The sequence below is a fragment of the Brachyistius frenatus genome, unplaced genomic scaffold (genome assembly GCF_029030835.1).
Source record: "Brachyistius frenatus isolate BFR_SWC_R1_liver_20210118 unplaced genomic scaffold, ASM2903083v1 Contig_474, whole genome shotgun sequence".
NCBI lineage: Eukaryota > Metazoa > Chordata > Actinopteri > Embiotocidae > Brachyistius > Brachyistius frenatus.
Genome location: NW_027211073.1, coordinates 111,446 through 126,610, shown reverse-complemented (window position 1 = coordinate 126,610; position 15,165 = coordinate 111,446). Strand labels below are relative to the sequence as shown.

The 15,165-nt window shown below is 41.8% G+C and overlaps 1 protein-coding gene across 1 annotated transcript in view; it reads left to right on the top strand.

Annotated features, from left to right (window-relative positions):
* Positions 1-458: 458 nt before the first annotated feature.
* LOC138614252 (phospholipid phosphatase-related protein type 5-like) overlaps positions 459-15,165 on the top strand; it is a gene marked incomplete at its 5' end in the record, with an annotated part of 34,747 nt that continues 20,040 nt past the window's right edge. Inside the window, 3 exons of the mRNA XM_069687562.1 lie at positions 459-643; positions 11,441-11,617; positions 14,896-15,030. Of these exons, the coding sequence (XP_069543663.1) occupies positions 459-643; positions 11,441-11,617; positions 14,896-15,030 (497 nt within the window). The remainder of the gene's footprint in view (positions 644-11,440; positions 11,618-14,895; positions 15,031-15,165) is intronic.

Here is a 15,165-nt window from a genome sequence, read left to right as displayed (position 1 = left end):
TGGTCTGACCTACCAAGGGGGGGAAGGGCAGTAGTACTGTATGCATCCATGGCATTAGCATACAGTAGGTCCAGAGTTTTATTGTTCCGTGTGGGGCAGTTCACATACTGGTGAACAGTTGGTAGTACTTTATCCAGACTGGTTAAAATCTCCAGTAACTAACAAAAATGCACCGGGATGCTGAGTCTGAAGTTTAGCCACAGTGGAGTGGATGGTGTCCACTGCTGCCTCTACGTCAGCTGATGGAGGAACGTACACAGCGATAACAATGGTGGACGTGAACTCCCTCGGCAAATAATACGGGCGCATCCCCACGGCTAGAAGTTCAATGTCCGGGCTACAGAAACGTTCCTTCACACACACGTGGTCGGGATTGCACCACCTCTTGTTCACATAGACTGCAATCCCTCCACCTTTCTTCTTAAAGCTCTGTATAACGTCTCCGTCCGCCCGAACAGTCCTGAAGCCGGGAACGGCCCTGAAGCAGGGAACGGTCCTGAAGCAGGGAACGGTCCTGAAGCAGGGAACGGTCCTGAAGACGGGAACGGCCCTGAAGACGGGTACGGTCCCGAAGCCGGGTACGGTCCCGAAGCCGGGTACGGCCACACTGTGGTCCGGGAAATATGAGTGCAGCCATGTCTCGGTGAAACACATGATGCTGCACTCCCGGTATTCCCGTTGGGTCTTTACCAGCGCGCCGAGCTCGTCCGTCTTGTTAGCCAACGACCTCACGTTCCCCATTAAGATCTCCGGTACCGATGGTTTGTGTTTCCTCCTCTTCGCCTTAAGCTTAGCTCCAGTTCTGCAACCCCGACGTCTTCTACGAAGTTCCTCCGGGATTTCAGGCTTCACTTCAGGCAGCAGTAGAGGTCTACTCAATGCAATCAGCTGATCACGAGAGTAAACAAAGGCACCAGTCCACTGTGTGTGGCTCTCCGTTACAAAGAGGGAAAAAAGTAACAGAAAAGCCACCAAAAAAGAGGAAAAAAAGTTACGGTCCATTGTCTGACCGTCACTTAAACAAAACGTTAAGAAAACAAAAACAACTCAGAAGAGAGAAAAAGTGAAAAGTCTTAAAACTAAAACGCACACCGGGAGCTGCTGCAACAGGCTGCCACTAGCACGGCGCCATCTTGTAATAATAATACATTTTCTTTATATAGTGCTTTTCAGGATACTCAAAGATGCTTTACAGGTTAAAATGATCCCAAAAAATGTCATGAAAGTAAAAATCACACAACATTAGTCACAACGTAAAAGCAGCTAACAGGAATAAAAACAACATGAATCGCACATTAAAAACAGCTCATGAGAGTTCAAACATGATGAATCATATTTCTTTCAAATGATCATCCATCCAGCTGACAACTGGGACCTTTGACTGGTTGAATTAAAAGCTCAAATGTGCACTTTTATCACACTGACACGGATGTGATGAGTTTTGAGAGATCATCCAGCTGAATGAACGTCCACCACAGCGGCTGCCCGTCACTTGAAGCGTTATTTTATTACCATGAGCCATCTCTGTTGTAATTTCTGAGAATTTAGAGGTCCAACACGACCTCTGACCCCGGTCTCTGACACTGGTCTCTGATTGGTCCGTCCTTCAGAGCAGCAGTTCAAGCGTTGGTACGAGCAGAGTCACCGGACCGCATTCACAGAGAAGAAAACTGAAAACCATATTTGGCGGAATCAGGCCACGTTGTCGCCTCATATTGCAGTGATGATGATGATAATGACGATGATGATAATGATGATGCTGCTGATGCACGACCCCATGTTGAAGGATGGGTACAGGATCACTGGAAGCTGAGAACATCCCGGTTCTCGGTGGCCTGCTGACTCGTCGCCTCCTGAGCATGTTCAGGATGCTCATATCTGCTTATATATGAAAGAGTTGTATGTCCTGCCAACATCCAGCAACTTCCCACAACCAGCGAGGAGGAGGAGGAGGAGGAGGAAGGAACCAGCGACCGGCCGGTCAGCAGCTGAACCCTCTCATAGTGGAGGAGATGTGTCACTCTGCATCAGGCAGGAACCAGAACTGACTGTTCTGTCCTCACAAGAATAGAACAAAATCAAATAAGGTTTTGTAGCTATTCATCAAACCGACCCTTCAGCGTTTGGCAGCAGCAGATTTCTGCTGTAAGAACCACAAACAGCTCAAACGTTTCCTCTCCGTCTCGCTGATGCTCCGATTTCTTGGATTTTCAGTTTCTGCCTGTAATTGATGGATTCATGGCTTCGGACCATCAGTGATTCTCTGCACGATGGGGGAGCAGATTTCCTCTGTAATGTGGGTCATTTAGCCGAGGCCTGTGTGTGTGTGTGTGTGTGTGTGTGTGTGTGTGTGTGTGTGTGTGTGTGTGTGTGTGTGTGTGTGTGTGTGTGTGTGTGTGTGTGTGTGTGTGTGTGTGTGCGCCTGCAGCTCTGAGGAGAGGATGATTACCCGTCTCCAAACTCTCATTGTCTTGGTCATTACAGCCACAGATTTCCAGCCTCCTCTGAACCTGAGGATTTATCCAAATGAAGCTGTGAAGCTCTTTCAGTAATCTGGAGGATCTGAATGTGATGTTTTAACTTGTTTTGTGTCATTGAGCTGCTGCCAACAGCATGAACGATTCATCGGGTCCAAAAATATCCCTGCATGGCTGTATTTATTATTAATGATCATCTTATTGTTGCTGCTTCTGTTTGATTATGAAAACATGAAACTCCCCAGAAACACCAGATCATAACATTTGCACAGGTTTGAATTGGGTCTAATTAAACCAGGGCAGCAACATTATCAGCCAAACTGTCAACTGTAAATATGAAATGTTTTGGGGAAATACCGTCCTATTCATTGGACCTCAGAAGGACCTCCTCGTTACCAAAATGCAGTTTGTGGGTAAAATAATTAGAGCTTAACTGATTTATCTGTTAGTAGATAAATCAGTTAACCCGGACAGCGAGGGTAAGATGGTGGATGTGGTCACCAGACTTCGTACACACCGCGACAGTTCAAGATGGCGGCGAGACTTGGGGGGTTGAGCAGAGAAGTCCATGGAGGCTGTTATTTCAGACAGAACTGATCAGGACGGAGATGTACAGACATGTTCTCTGAGTGTTGTAGCGATATCATTAATCATCAATATGTGGCATTAATTAAGAGTCAGCTGTTTACGCATCCAGCTCCTTGTGGATCTGTTGCAGATACTACTTCTCCAAAAGATCTTCCTAACATGTGAAACGAGGTCCCTCCTGCAGCAGCTTGCCGTGCAGTGGAAACGGTGTTTGGATCAGTGGGTGCCGGTTCCACATCTCCAAGACATCTCGACTGCGTTACAGGAACGTCCTGGGTTTCGAGTAGAAGAACACCAGGATTTACATTCCTGCTCAAATGAGTTAAAAATCCCTTTGAAATTCCTCTTTGAATTATCTGACATGTTGAGGCAGCTCCGTGTGCTTCTGTCTGAGTGGAACAACACAGGACACCGTTTCAACTGGAGAAAGAGAAGGATGTGTTGATGTGTGAAGCTGCGTCCATCAGAGGACAGCTGCTAATGTCTGACCTTACAAACAGGATGTGTCTGAGACATAGAAAGGTTGGACAGACGGACTTACACAATGAGCGGTATGTCAGCGCCTCTCATCCCATCTGAATCTCTGACAGCAGAAATTTATTGGATAAAAGTCGTTTTATGTCGGCGGAGAAGGAAATCTGCAGTGTTGGATGGATTATTGACTTTATTTTTGTCTTCCAACCTGTTTTCTGCAGAACAACTCATCCATTCAGAGGAGAACGCTGAGGTGGATAATACTGCAGCTTTTCTTTAATAAGGAGGATTTAGATGATGGACAGTCGTCATTTAAAGCTGAACTTAATCATTTGTTTTAATGGAAAAACACAAAAGATTATTAATTACGAATAACAAACATTAATTAAATTCACATTCACGTGGTTTTAATTCCTCTGTGACTGTATGTTTGGATAGTTTGTCACAGCTCAGTAGGTTGGAGATAAATAATGTTTTTCCTTTAAACTGAGAACATCAGATTATCTAGAGACAGCATGTTTCTGCTGAATGAGGTTTTTAAGTTTGACTGATCAGAAGCTCCAGTGTTTGATTTACCAAACGCACACAGTTAATGACAGTTTGCATTAATAACTGGTTCATTTGTCTGTCTTTCACATTATTTACATTTATTTTTTTAAATGGAACACATTTTTGTTTTTATTTCTACACCTCATTAATATTCACCTCTGAGTAAACAGTGCATGCTGCAGCTGTTTTCCTGCAGCGCAGCTTGTATTTCCTCTGGAGGCCTGAGGGAGCAGATCGGCTGGAGGGATGCCAGCACAGTCCGACTCAGACAAATTTCACAGCTCAGCACTTTTCTATTCACTAAATTTTGTCAACTTTATTTGATATATATATACCTATATATACCTATATACTATATATACCTCTCTGAAATCATCTCGATTACCAGACATTCACATCAATCTTGTAGCAGACTTCTATAGTGTCTGTAATGCTGATGACACAAGGAGAGCAGGAAGATGGAGGTTTCTCTACTAACGTCCTCAGGACAGTTTCTACCACAGCAGCTCCCTGGAGCTTCACATCATTCCGGTACATGATATCTAGATGCTTGTCTTTGATATGACGCAACATGAGGGACAGACAGTAAAGTGGTTCTAGGAGGACGGGCAGTGTTTCAGTAAAGATCCCAGTGGAGGGTTCTGCCTGGTTCTTCCCGGTTCTGCCTGGTTCTTCCCGGTTCTGTCCGGTTCTGTCTGGTTCTTCCCGGTTCTGTCTGGTTCTGCCTGGTTCTGCCCGGACACTGGTGGTCCAGAGGAAATTAGACTTGAAGGGAGGAAGCCGAGAGCAGGTGGAGTTCCCTGGAACCAGAGTAAAGCAGATGGTAGGCTGGTTGTAGCTCGGCTGTCGGAGGCGGAGATGAGGAGGTTTCAGGTGCAACTTATTCACTCATGACTTTCTCTCCCCGTCTGAAGCAGCAGCATGCTGAGACTCCATAGACACACAACAGGAAGTCAGCAGTCAACTGATGAAACTTTGCAAGATTGAAACCTGAAAATCAAACCTGCCTTGGTGTAAAAATGCATCTAAAACCCAAAAACTGAGATGAGCTGAGAATAACTCCACAAATAACAAATAGAACAAACACGAAGCCAAACATGCAAAAACTAGAGCAGGTTTGAATCACTGTGTCAACGTATGATCGGCTCCCCACTCGTTGAGTTATGAGAATAACGACGTGCACCGGGAAACACCGTTAACACAACTGTTTTTGGAGCAGGTTACTTTTGAGTTATAAAAAATGCAAACAGAGCATCTTTATTCATCTTAATTATGTAGAACTATTTATATTCATGAATAATAGCACGCTGCTGTACAGCCATTTTACACTGGAAGAGGAGAAACATCATATTTCTTAAGTCCTTAATAATCAAAAGAGATGAAATGTAAATCATTTGCAAAATTAAGAATAGAAGCATTTGATCTGTCCGTGGAGGAGAGAGCACACATCTTCATGAAATACAAGTAGTCCCTGAGAGGCTCGGCAGCGTCGACTCCACAGATCACTGATTAAAGCCAACGCAGACGTGTTTCCTCCCGTCTTTATTTATCTGCTTCTCTTTCTCTCTGTTCCTCCTTCTTCCTTTTTTTTTACCCATGTTTGATATGGAAACACTACAACGAGGCCAGATGGGGTGTTGACATGTACAGTGCATCCAGAAAGTATTCACAGCGCTTCACTTTTTCCACATTTTGTTGTTACAGATTTATTCCAAAATGGATTGAATTATTTTTTTCCTTAGAATTATACACACAATACCCCATAATGATAACGTGAGAAAAGTTTGTTTAATTTTTTTTCAAATCTATTAAAAATAAAAAACGAAAAAAATCACGTACATCAGTATTCACAGCCTTTGCCATGACACTCAACATTGAGCTCAGGTGCTTCCTGTTTCCACTGATCATCCTTGAGATGTTTCTACAACTTGATTGGAGTCCACCTGGTAAATTCAGTTGATTGGACATGATTTGGAAAGACACACACCGTCTATATAAGGTCCCACAGTTGACATGTCAGAGCACAAACCAAGACATGAAGTCCAAGGAATTGTCAGTAGACCTCTGAGACAGGATTGTATTGAGGTACAGATCTGGGGAAGGGTACAGAAACATTTCTGCAGCATTGAAGGTCCCAATGAGCACAGTGACCTCCATCATCTGCAAATGGAAGAAGTTTGAACCACCAGGACTCTTCCTAGAGTCGGCCGCCCGGCCAAACTGAGCGATCGGGGGAGAAGGGCCTTAGTCAGGGAGGTGACCAAGAACCCGATGGTCACTCTGACAGAGCTCCAGCGTTGCTCTGTGAAGAGAGGAGAACCTTCCAGAAGGACAACCATCTCTGCAGCACTCCACCAAGCAGGCCTGTATGGTAGAGTGGACGGACAGAAGACACTCCTCAGTAAAAGGCTCATGACAGCCCACCTGGAGTTTACCAAAAGGCACCTGAAGGACTGTCAGACCAGGAGAAACTAAATTCTCTGGTCTGATGAAACAAAGATTGAACTCTTTGGCCTGAATGCCAAGCGTCATGTTTGGAGGAAACCAGGCACCGCTCATCACCTGACCAATACCATCTCTACGGTGAAGCATGGTGGTGGCAGCATCATGCTGTGGGGATGTTTTTCAGCAGCAGGAACTGGGAGACTAGTCAGGATGGAGGGAAAGATGAATGCAGCAATGTACAGAGACATCCTTGATGAAAACCTTCTCCAGAGCGCTCTGGACCTCAGACTGGGGCGAAGGTTCATCTTCCAACAGGACAACGACCCGAAGCACACAGCCAAGATAACAAAGGAGTGTCTTCGGGACAACTCTGTGAATGTCTTTGAGAGGCCCAGGCAGAGCCCAGACTTGAACCCGATTGAACATCTCTGGAGAGATCTGAAGATGTCTGAGCACCGACGCTCCTCATCCAACCTGATGGAGCTTCAGAGGTCCTGCAAAGAAGAACGGGAGAAACTGCCCAAGAATAGGAGACAAGCTTATAGCATCATACTCAAAAAGACTTGAGGCTGTAATTTCTGCCAAAGGTGCTTCAACAAAGTATTGAGCAAAGGCTGTGAATACTTATGTAGTGTTATATTTTCCTTCTTTATTTTTAATAGATTTGCAAAAATTTTAAACAAACTATTTTCACTTTGTCATTATGGGGTATTGTGTGTAGAATATTAAGGGAAAAAATGAATTTAATCCATTTTGGAATAAAGCTGTAACATAACAAAATGTGTAAAAAGTGAAGCGCTGTGAATACTTTCTGGATTTACTGTATGTGTAACATGGTTGTGTAAGTTTGGAGGTGACAGTTCTGCAAAATGCAGTTTCTACTTGTGTTGAGTGCACTTTAATAAGGATTTATTGATAGAAGCTGATCAGATTTGTAAGTGTGTAAAATGTTGCACTGAGTGTCCAGATCACTGAAGGGTTTATTAACTGTACATCGGGTACCAGAAACCAGACTTATCTGTTATAAAACGGGCGTCATTTTTAAAGATTGCCAATCAGGGAATATTCAATGAAAATGTTGTCAGCTGTGTGAACTTCATCAGCTGCAGCACAGCAAAGACAGAAAAAACAACAGACCAAAAAATAAAACTCGACCACAACATGAAACCATGATGGAAACACGAACATCACGAGAAGATATGAAAATGTGAAGCTTTTAAAATACGTCTTTACTTTCTTAAGTTTAACAAAAGCTTATTGTGCTCTCTAAACACAACTGAGTTTTGACTAGTTTTATATAATGTTTTATATAATGGTCATGTTTAAAATAAATGTTAATAATGCTGGTAGAAGCTGAAATAGTTGCAAACAAAAGAAACATGTTGTCAGAGAAGGCGATGAAGATGCACTCAATATCAAAATGTTACGATTTTGCAGAAACAATATTTGAAAATATCCAATTAAAAAGTCAGCAGACACTTTTCTGTAAATGTTTGGCGCACACACACACACACACACACACACACACACACACACACACACACACACACACACACACACACACACACACACACACACACACACACACACACACACACACACACACACACTCCTCATGTGTCTCTCTCTGAGCTTCATCCTCTCCTTCTACTTCCTGTCCTTATTTTCTCTCATTCCTCGGCTGTTTTCTGTCTCTTACTCTCCATCTCTTTCTTTCCCGTTATTTTTTTTCCTCCCATTGACTCACGTCTTTTTTTTCATTTTGTATTTCCGACGGCAGATCTGCCAGCTCGTCTCTAAATACAGGGCAGCAAACAGAAAGTCGCCCCGAGGAGGGACTTAATATATCAGGTCACATTTGCAGAGCGTCACAGCTGTCTGATAGCATTTCACCACCGAGGTTTTAATAAAACACGAGGACAACATCGGGAGCACAGGATGGAGATTTCTGAATATTTCTGAAAGTCGAACTGAAATAATGTCAATTTTCAGCATTTTCCTGTTTTGAGAATGTAAAAAGTTTGAATCCTCATCAACTTTCAGTATTCAGAGTTGAGTCAAGTTTCCTGACTTCATATTACACTTTTTTTTTTAAATAATTTTGCAATCATTTGCACACTCACACAACTTCTGAGAAAGTACTGTTTCACTGGTTTTATTAAAAAACACACAACATTTCAATATTTTTTATGTAAATTGAAACCTTATATCCTGGTCTCATCATAAAGTACAATAAATCTAATGTCTAAAGAACACTTGACATGCAAAACTAATTACACCCAGCTTGTAATCACAGCTGTGTGGGCATCATTTCTTGTCTTATATATGAAAGACAGGATTTTTGGTAAAGACCAGACAAACCGTCAGATCTGCTACAAAACTGAGAGGAAGCCAGATATTCAGTATTAAGTTCCAGAATGTACTGGATGTGTTTAATGTTCCTGGAAGTGCTTCCATGTTGGCGTTCAAACCGGCAACAGCTATCTGATAAAAAAAAAAAAAGACAATGTCTTGTAAGTTCAGACAACTCCTACGAGGGCAGATGGAAAAGTTCAGAGCTCCAACATACTCAAATACACGTTGGAGAAATGGTGCTTCACAAACTATTCTGGGATGTTTGTGAAGCATTTGAAAGAGTTTTTCATCCAAACCTTACAAAGAATCCAAAGGTGGAACCATCAGGTCTCCCACTGATGGAAGACAGAAAACATCTTTTACAAAGATTCACAACAGCAGCAACTAGAAGCATCACTACTAAGTGGTTAAAACCTGACATATAATATGTTGCCTGAGATAGAAGAAATAACAAATGGCTTAATACTCCAAAAATACATATTTACTAAAAGATGGAGCATGATTATATTAACAAAATGAAGTGGTCTCACAACTGCCCTCCCTGATCCTTTTAGTATGCCTCTTATTATCTGCTCTGTTTTGGTTTGTTTGTTGTTGTTGTTGTTGTTGTTTTACATTTGGACACCTGGTTGTAAAACTTTTCTAAGATTTATCTTTGTTCTATTCAAAGTAACAATATATAAGCTGGAGAGAAATTTTGTTTTCTCTTTTCTGAGATTAGCTGAGAATAATTTCACAAATAACAAATATATCTACAGTACCAGTCAAAAGTTTGGACACGCCTTCTCATTCAATGTTTTTTCTTTATTTTAATTTTTTTCTACATTGTAGATTAATATTGAAGACATCTCAACTATAAAGGGGCACATGGTAAACAAAAAAATGCTCAACAAACCAGAATGTTTTATATTTTAGATTCTTCCACCTTTTTCCTGGAATGGTTTTCCAACAGTCCTGAAGGAGTTCCCAGAGGTGCTGAGCTCTCGTTGGCTGCTTTGCCTTCACTCTGCGGTCCAACTCATCCCAGAGCGTCTCATTGGGTTTAGGTCGGTGATGGTGGAGACCAGGTCATCTGACGCAGCACTCATCACTCTCCTTCTTGGTCAAACAGCCCTTCCACAGCCAGGAGGTGTGTTTGGGGTCGTCGACCTGTTGAAACACAAATGCTGGTCCCACTAAGCTCAAACCAGATGGGATGGCATGTCGCTGCAGAATGCTGTGGGAGCCATGCTGGTTAATATGACTTGAATTCTGAATAAATCACCAACAGTGTCACCAGCAACCCCCCCCCCCCCGCCCCCCCACACCATCACACCTCCTCCTCCGTGCTTCACGGTGGGAACCACATGTAGAAACCATCCGCTCAGCTTTTCTGTGTCTTACAAAGACACGGCGGGTGGAACCAAAAATCTCAGATCTGGACTCATCAGACCAAAGTCCAGGTTTCCACTGGTTTGATGTCCAGTCCTTGTGTTTCTTGGCCCAATCAAGTCTCTTCTTCTTCTTCTTCTTCTTCTTCTTCTTCCTCAGTAGCGGTTTCTTTGCAGCAATTGGACCCTGAAGGCCTGATTCACCCAGTCTCCTCTGAACAGTTGATGTTGAGATGTGTCTGCTACTTGAACTCTGCGAAGCATTTCTGTGGGCTCTAATCTGAGGTTCTGTTAATTTGCGGTTTCTGAGGCTGGTAACTCTAATGAATTTATCCTCAGCAGCAGAGGTAACTCTTGGTCTTCCTGTCCTGGGCGGTCCTCATGAGGGACAGTTTCATCAGAGCGTTTGATGGTTTTCGCGACTGCACTTGAGGATACATTCAAAGTTCTCTAAATGTTCTGGATTGACTGACCTTCCTGTCTTAAAGTAATGACGGACTGTCGTTTCTCTTTACTTGGTTGAGTGTTTCTTACCACAATAGTCCAATAGGCCGATTCACTGTAGAGAGCTGTGCACCAACCCTGCCTCTGCACAACACAACTGATGCTCTCAAACACATTAAGAAGGCAAGAAATTCCACAAATGAACTCTTGACAAGGCTCACCTGTTAACTGAAAACCAGTCCAGGTGAACACCTCATGGAGCTGATTGAAAGAATCCCAAGAGTGTGCAAAGCTGTCATCAAAGCAAAAGGTGGCTACTTAGAAGAATGTAAAATATAAAACACATTCTGGTTTGTTTAACACTTTTGTTTTGTTTACCACATAATTCCATGTGTTCCTTCATAGTTTAGATGTCTTCAATATTAATCTACCATGTACAAAAAAAATAATAAAGAAAAACCATTGAATGAGAAGGTGTGTCCAAACCTTTGACTGGTACTGTATACTATATATATATATATATATATATATATATATATATATATATCTGCAACTTCCTCGTGTTCCTCAAAAAAACGTACACAAAGTTTGTGTTCGCTGCTCAAGTAGGTATAGTTTGGATGGGTTCTGATGAGGACATGAATGAAGGAACAATTCTGGATGAGTGACTTTGCCTTTGTGTGCATTTAACATGAAGTATTGAGGTGATGTGACCCGTTCATCTCTCCTCCCTGACAGATGTACGTGACGTGCACCGTGCAGGCGAAGGGAACCCGTCTGGCCAAGCCGGTTCTGTCTCTGGGGCTCATGTGTCTGGCCTTCCTCACCGGGCTGAACCGCGTGGCTGAATACCGGAACCACTGGTCGGACGTCATCGCTGGCTTCATCATCGGCTCGGCCATCGCAACTTTCCTGGTGAGAATAAGAGCCGTGAATGATTTGTGTGTGGGTACAAAAGCTGGAGAGGGATGTGACGTGTGTGTTAGTGTGTGTGTTAGCGTGTGTGTTAGGAAACATACATGTCCAGAGTACAGCGACCCAGAAACTATTAGTACAGTTCAACTTCCACAAGGTTATTTCATGAATGACATTTGATTGAAAGAAAAACACATCAACCACAATTCTGTTTTGTTCTAAAATAAAATAGTTAAATCAGTTGAAAACAATCAGAGAGAAGGTACAACATGGCAAAACAAACTCTCCTCTATTCATCACATCAGCAGAAAAAACAAAAAAAATCAATAGCGCGCAGCTCCAGGACCACAGATACCAGTTAACAACCAGTAACAGAAGTACGGGAGAGAGAAGGCATGAAGTTAGTGAGATGCAGCTGTGACATGTAAATGTCTGGAGGGTGAAAGAGACGACTGGAGCTCGGTGCATCATCAGAGGTCGCCCTGCAGCCGAGGCCTGCAGCAGCATCACCGAGGGAGGACTCAAGGTCACCTCAACCCGCCTCAAGGAGCTTCAGCTCAACCTTTAAAGGAGACGGCGGCCGCGTCCTGAACCAGAACTGGGAGCTGCTTCCTCCGGAGAGATGAAACTCAAGCAGGCGGCAGTCTGAGAACAAAGTGCTCTGTTAGGTCTATAAGATGGACGTTGGTCATGATGAACTTTGTAAGTCAGCAGGAGAATTTTTCATTCTATCCTTGCTGTTGGCTTTCTTCGTTCTTGTAGCTGGCTAGTTCCCCGATAGGATGTGTTTTCCTTCAGAGAACAAGTTGGACAGCAGGCCGTACTTGTGACATCACACACTCAGAGAAGTCCAAACAGCTCAAACTGTTCTGTTACTGAAAGCGGGCTGTGTGCATTTCTCCTTCAACTGAGTGTTTCCACAGTATTCATCGACCACCGGGAGATGCTTTGTTATCAAAAAACAAATGTAAATGTGAATTTAAACAATATAGGACCTTTAAATTCATAGAATATTTTAGCAGTTTAAATTTTGAATAAAGTCAAATCCAGCTGCAGAATACCTTTGAGATGATGGTTGAATCAATATTGTTTCATGAACAGTTTCTGTATATAATCAATTAGCTGCAGAGCTCTGAACTTGTGCAGTTTGCACATCAACATACTGAACATGTCTCTTATTGTGAATTTTCTTTGCACAATATCATAATGTGAAAGTCTTCCTACTTTTAGCCACCACAGTCCTTTAAATTTAACACCACACGTCCTCAAAACAGCCTTCCTCATATACATAATATCATCTTTTTTCTTAAAAACAGAATGCAGAACATCTGGAACAAATCACCATGACAACACACCCTGCTCATCACTAGAAATATCCCTCCACCTCCTCAATGGGAATATATAATTAAAATAGAGTTTCATATAATATGTAATATAATGTAGTTTCTACTTGTTCTAGGTCTATTAAATGACCCATTTGGTGAAGTCGGGTCTCTTTTGGTCCTTTTTGGTCGCTCCAAGCACCCGTACCGTAACACCACGGATAGTCACGCACTTACAGTCCTAGAGGAGGCTAGCTGGACCGGTTTGGTTTGAACACATGACACGGAGCTAAAATGTTAAAAACACATGAGAACATGGATATCTTTGTTCATCAGATATCTTTGTTCATCAGGTATCTTTGTTCACCACATATCTTTGTTCATCAGATATCTTTGTTCATCAGATATCTTTGTTCATCACATATCTTTGTTCATCAGATATCTTTGTTCCTCAGATATCTTTGTTCATCAGATATCTTTGTTCATCAGATATCTTTGTTCCTCAGATATCTTTGTTCATCAGATATCTTTGTTCATCAGATATCTTTGTTCATCAGATATCTTATTCATCAGATATCTTTGTTCATCACATATCTTTGTTCATCAGATATCTTTGTTCCTCAGATATCTTTGTTCATCAGATATCTTATTCATCAGATATCTTAGTTCATCAGATATCTTTGTTCATCAGATATCTTTGTTCATCAGATATCTTTGTTCATCAGATATCTTTGTTCATCAGATATCTTTGTTCATCAGATATCTTTGTTCATCAGATATCTTATTCATTCATCAGATATCTTAGTTCATCAGATATCTTTGTTCATCATATATCTTTGTTCATCAGATATCTTATTCATCAGATATCTTAGTTCATCAGATATCTTTGTTCATCAGACATCTTTGTTCATCAGATATCTGTTCATCAGATATCTTATTCATCAGATATCTTAGTTCATCAGATATCTTTGTTCATCACATATCTTAGTTCATCAGATATCTTTGTTCATCACATATCTTTGTTCATCAGATATCTTTGTTCATCAGATATCTTTCTTCATCAGATATCTTTGTTCATCAGATATCTTATTCATCAGATATCTTTGTTCATCAGATATCTTTGTTCATCAGATATCTTTGTTCCAACCAGACTGAACTAGCTGATCAGTTTAGTGTTTCTATTTTCTGTATTTATTCAGTTGGAGACTAGAAATCCTCTCTGTTGCTAGGTGGTTGCTAAGGGTCCGACTACTTCCTGGAGTAGTAAACATTGCACACATTATATGAGTCTACTGACGCCACTGATTGTTTTCCAGTTGTTAGTCATATCCCATGTGTTGCCATGGAAATGGAGATCACACTAACAAAAAGAGTGAATTGTCCCACAGTATGAACACATTTAGATTACATATTTTATTTAGTTGTTAACTTGTTGTATAATCCCAGTATTACATAAGTGTATTACTCTGTAATATTGCTTAAGTGTAACTAAATAATGTACATATATCAATAAAACTGGAATAATTTGAAAACTTTTGAGAAGTTGTTTCAGTGTTTAGATAGAAACATTATAAATCAGTTAAAAAATTAACTTAAGAAATCACAAGAACCGGAGCCCGAATGGATGTTTGACTTTTCTACGGTTTGATATCCTCATAAAGAACAAGGTGATGGAGGAATGTGGATGGTTCTTCAGCTGTTTCACTGTTTGATTGTGTATTTTGTATATTATGTTGTTGTTCTTGGCCCGGTCTCCCTGGTAACAGAGATTTTTCATCTCAATGGGTCTTTCTGCTAAAATAAAGGAATTAAAAACAGTTCTTGTCTTCTGAGTCAACATGCAGTTGGTTATTTAATGTTGAACCTCAGACTGCTGTGACCCGACTGTTGTCGATGGTTTGTGTGTCCACTCGGCTGTCGGTGTGTTTGCATTGAAGAGTGTGTTTGTGCCTGTAGGTGGTGTGTGTGGTCCATAACTTCAAAGGGAAGTTACTGCTGAGCGAAGAGTCGACTGAAGATCTGCAGCCCAACATGACCATGATGCACCTGGGACGAGTGGAGAGTCCTCTGGAGAAGTACATCGCCTCACAGGTAGCTGCAACACAACACAAAGCAACACAACACAACACAACACAACACAGCACAACACAACGCAACACAGCGCAACGCAACGCAACGCAGCGCAACGCAGCGCAACGCAACACAACACAACACAACACAACACAA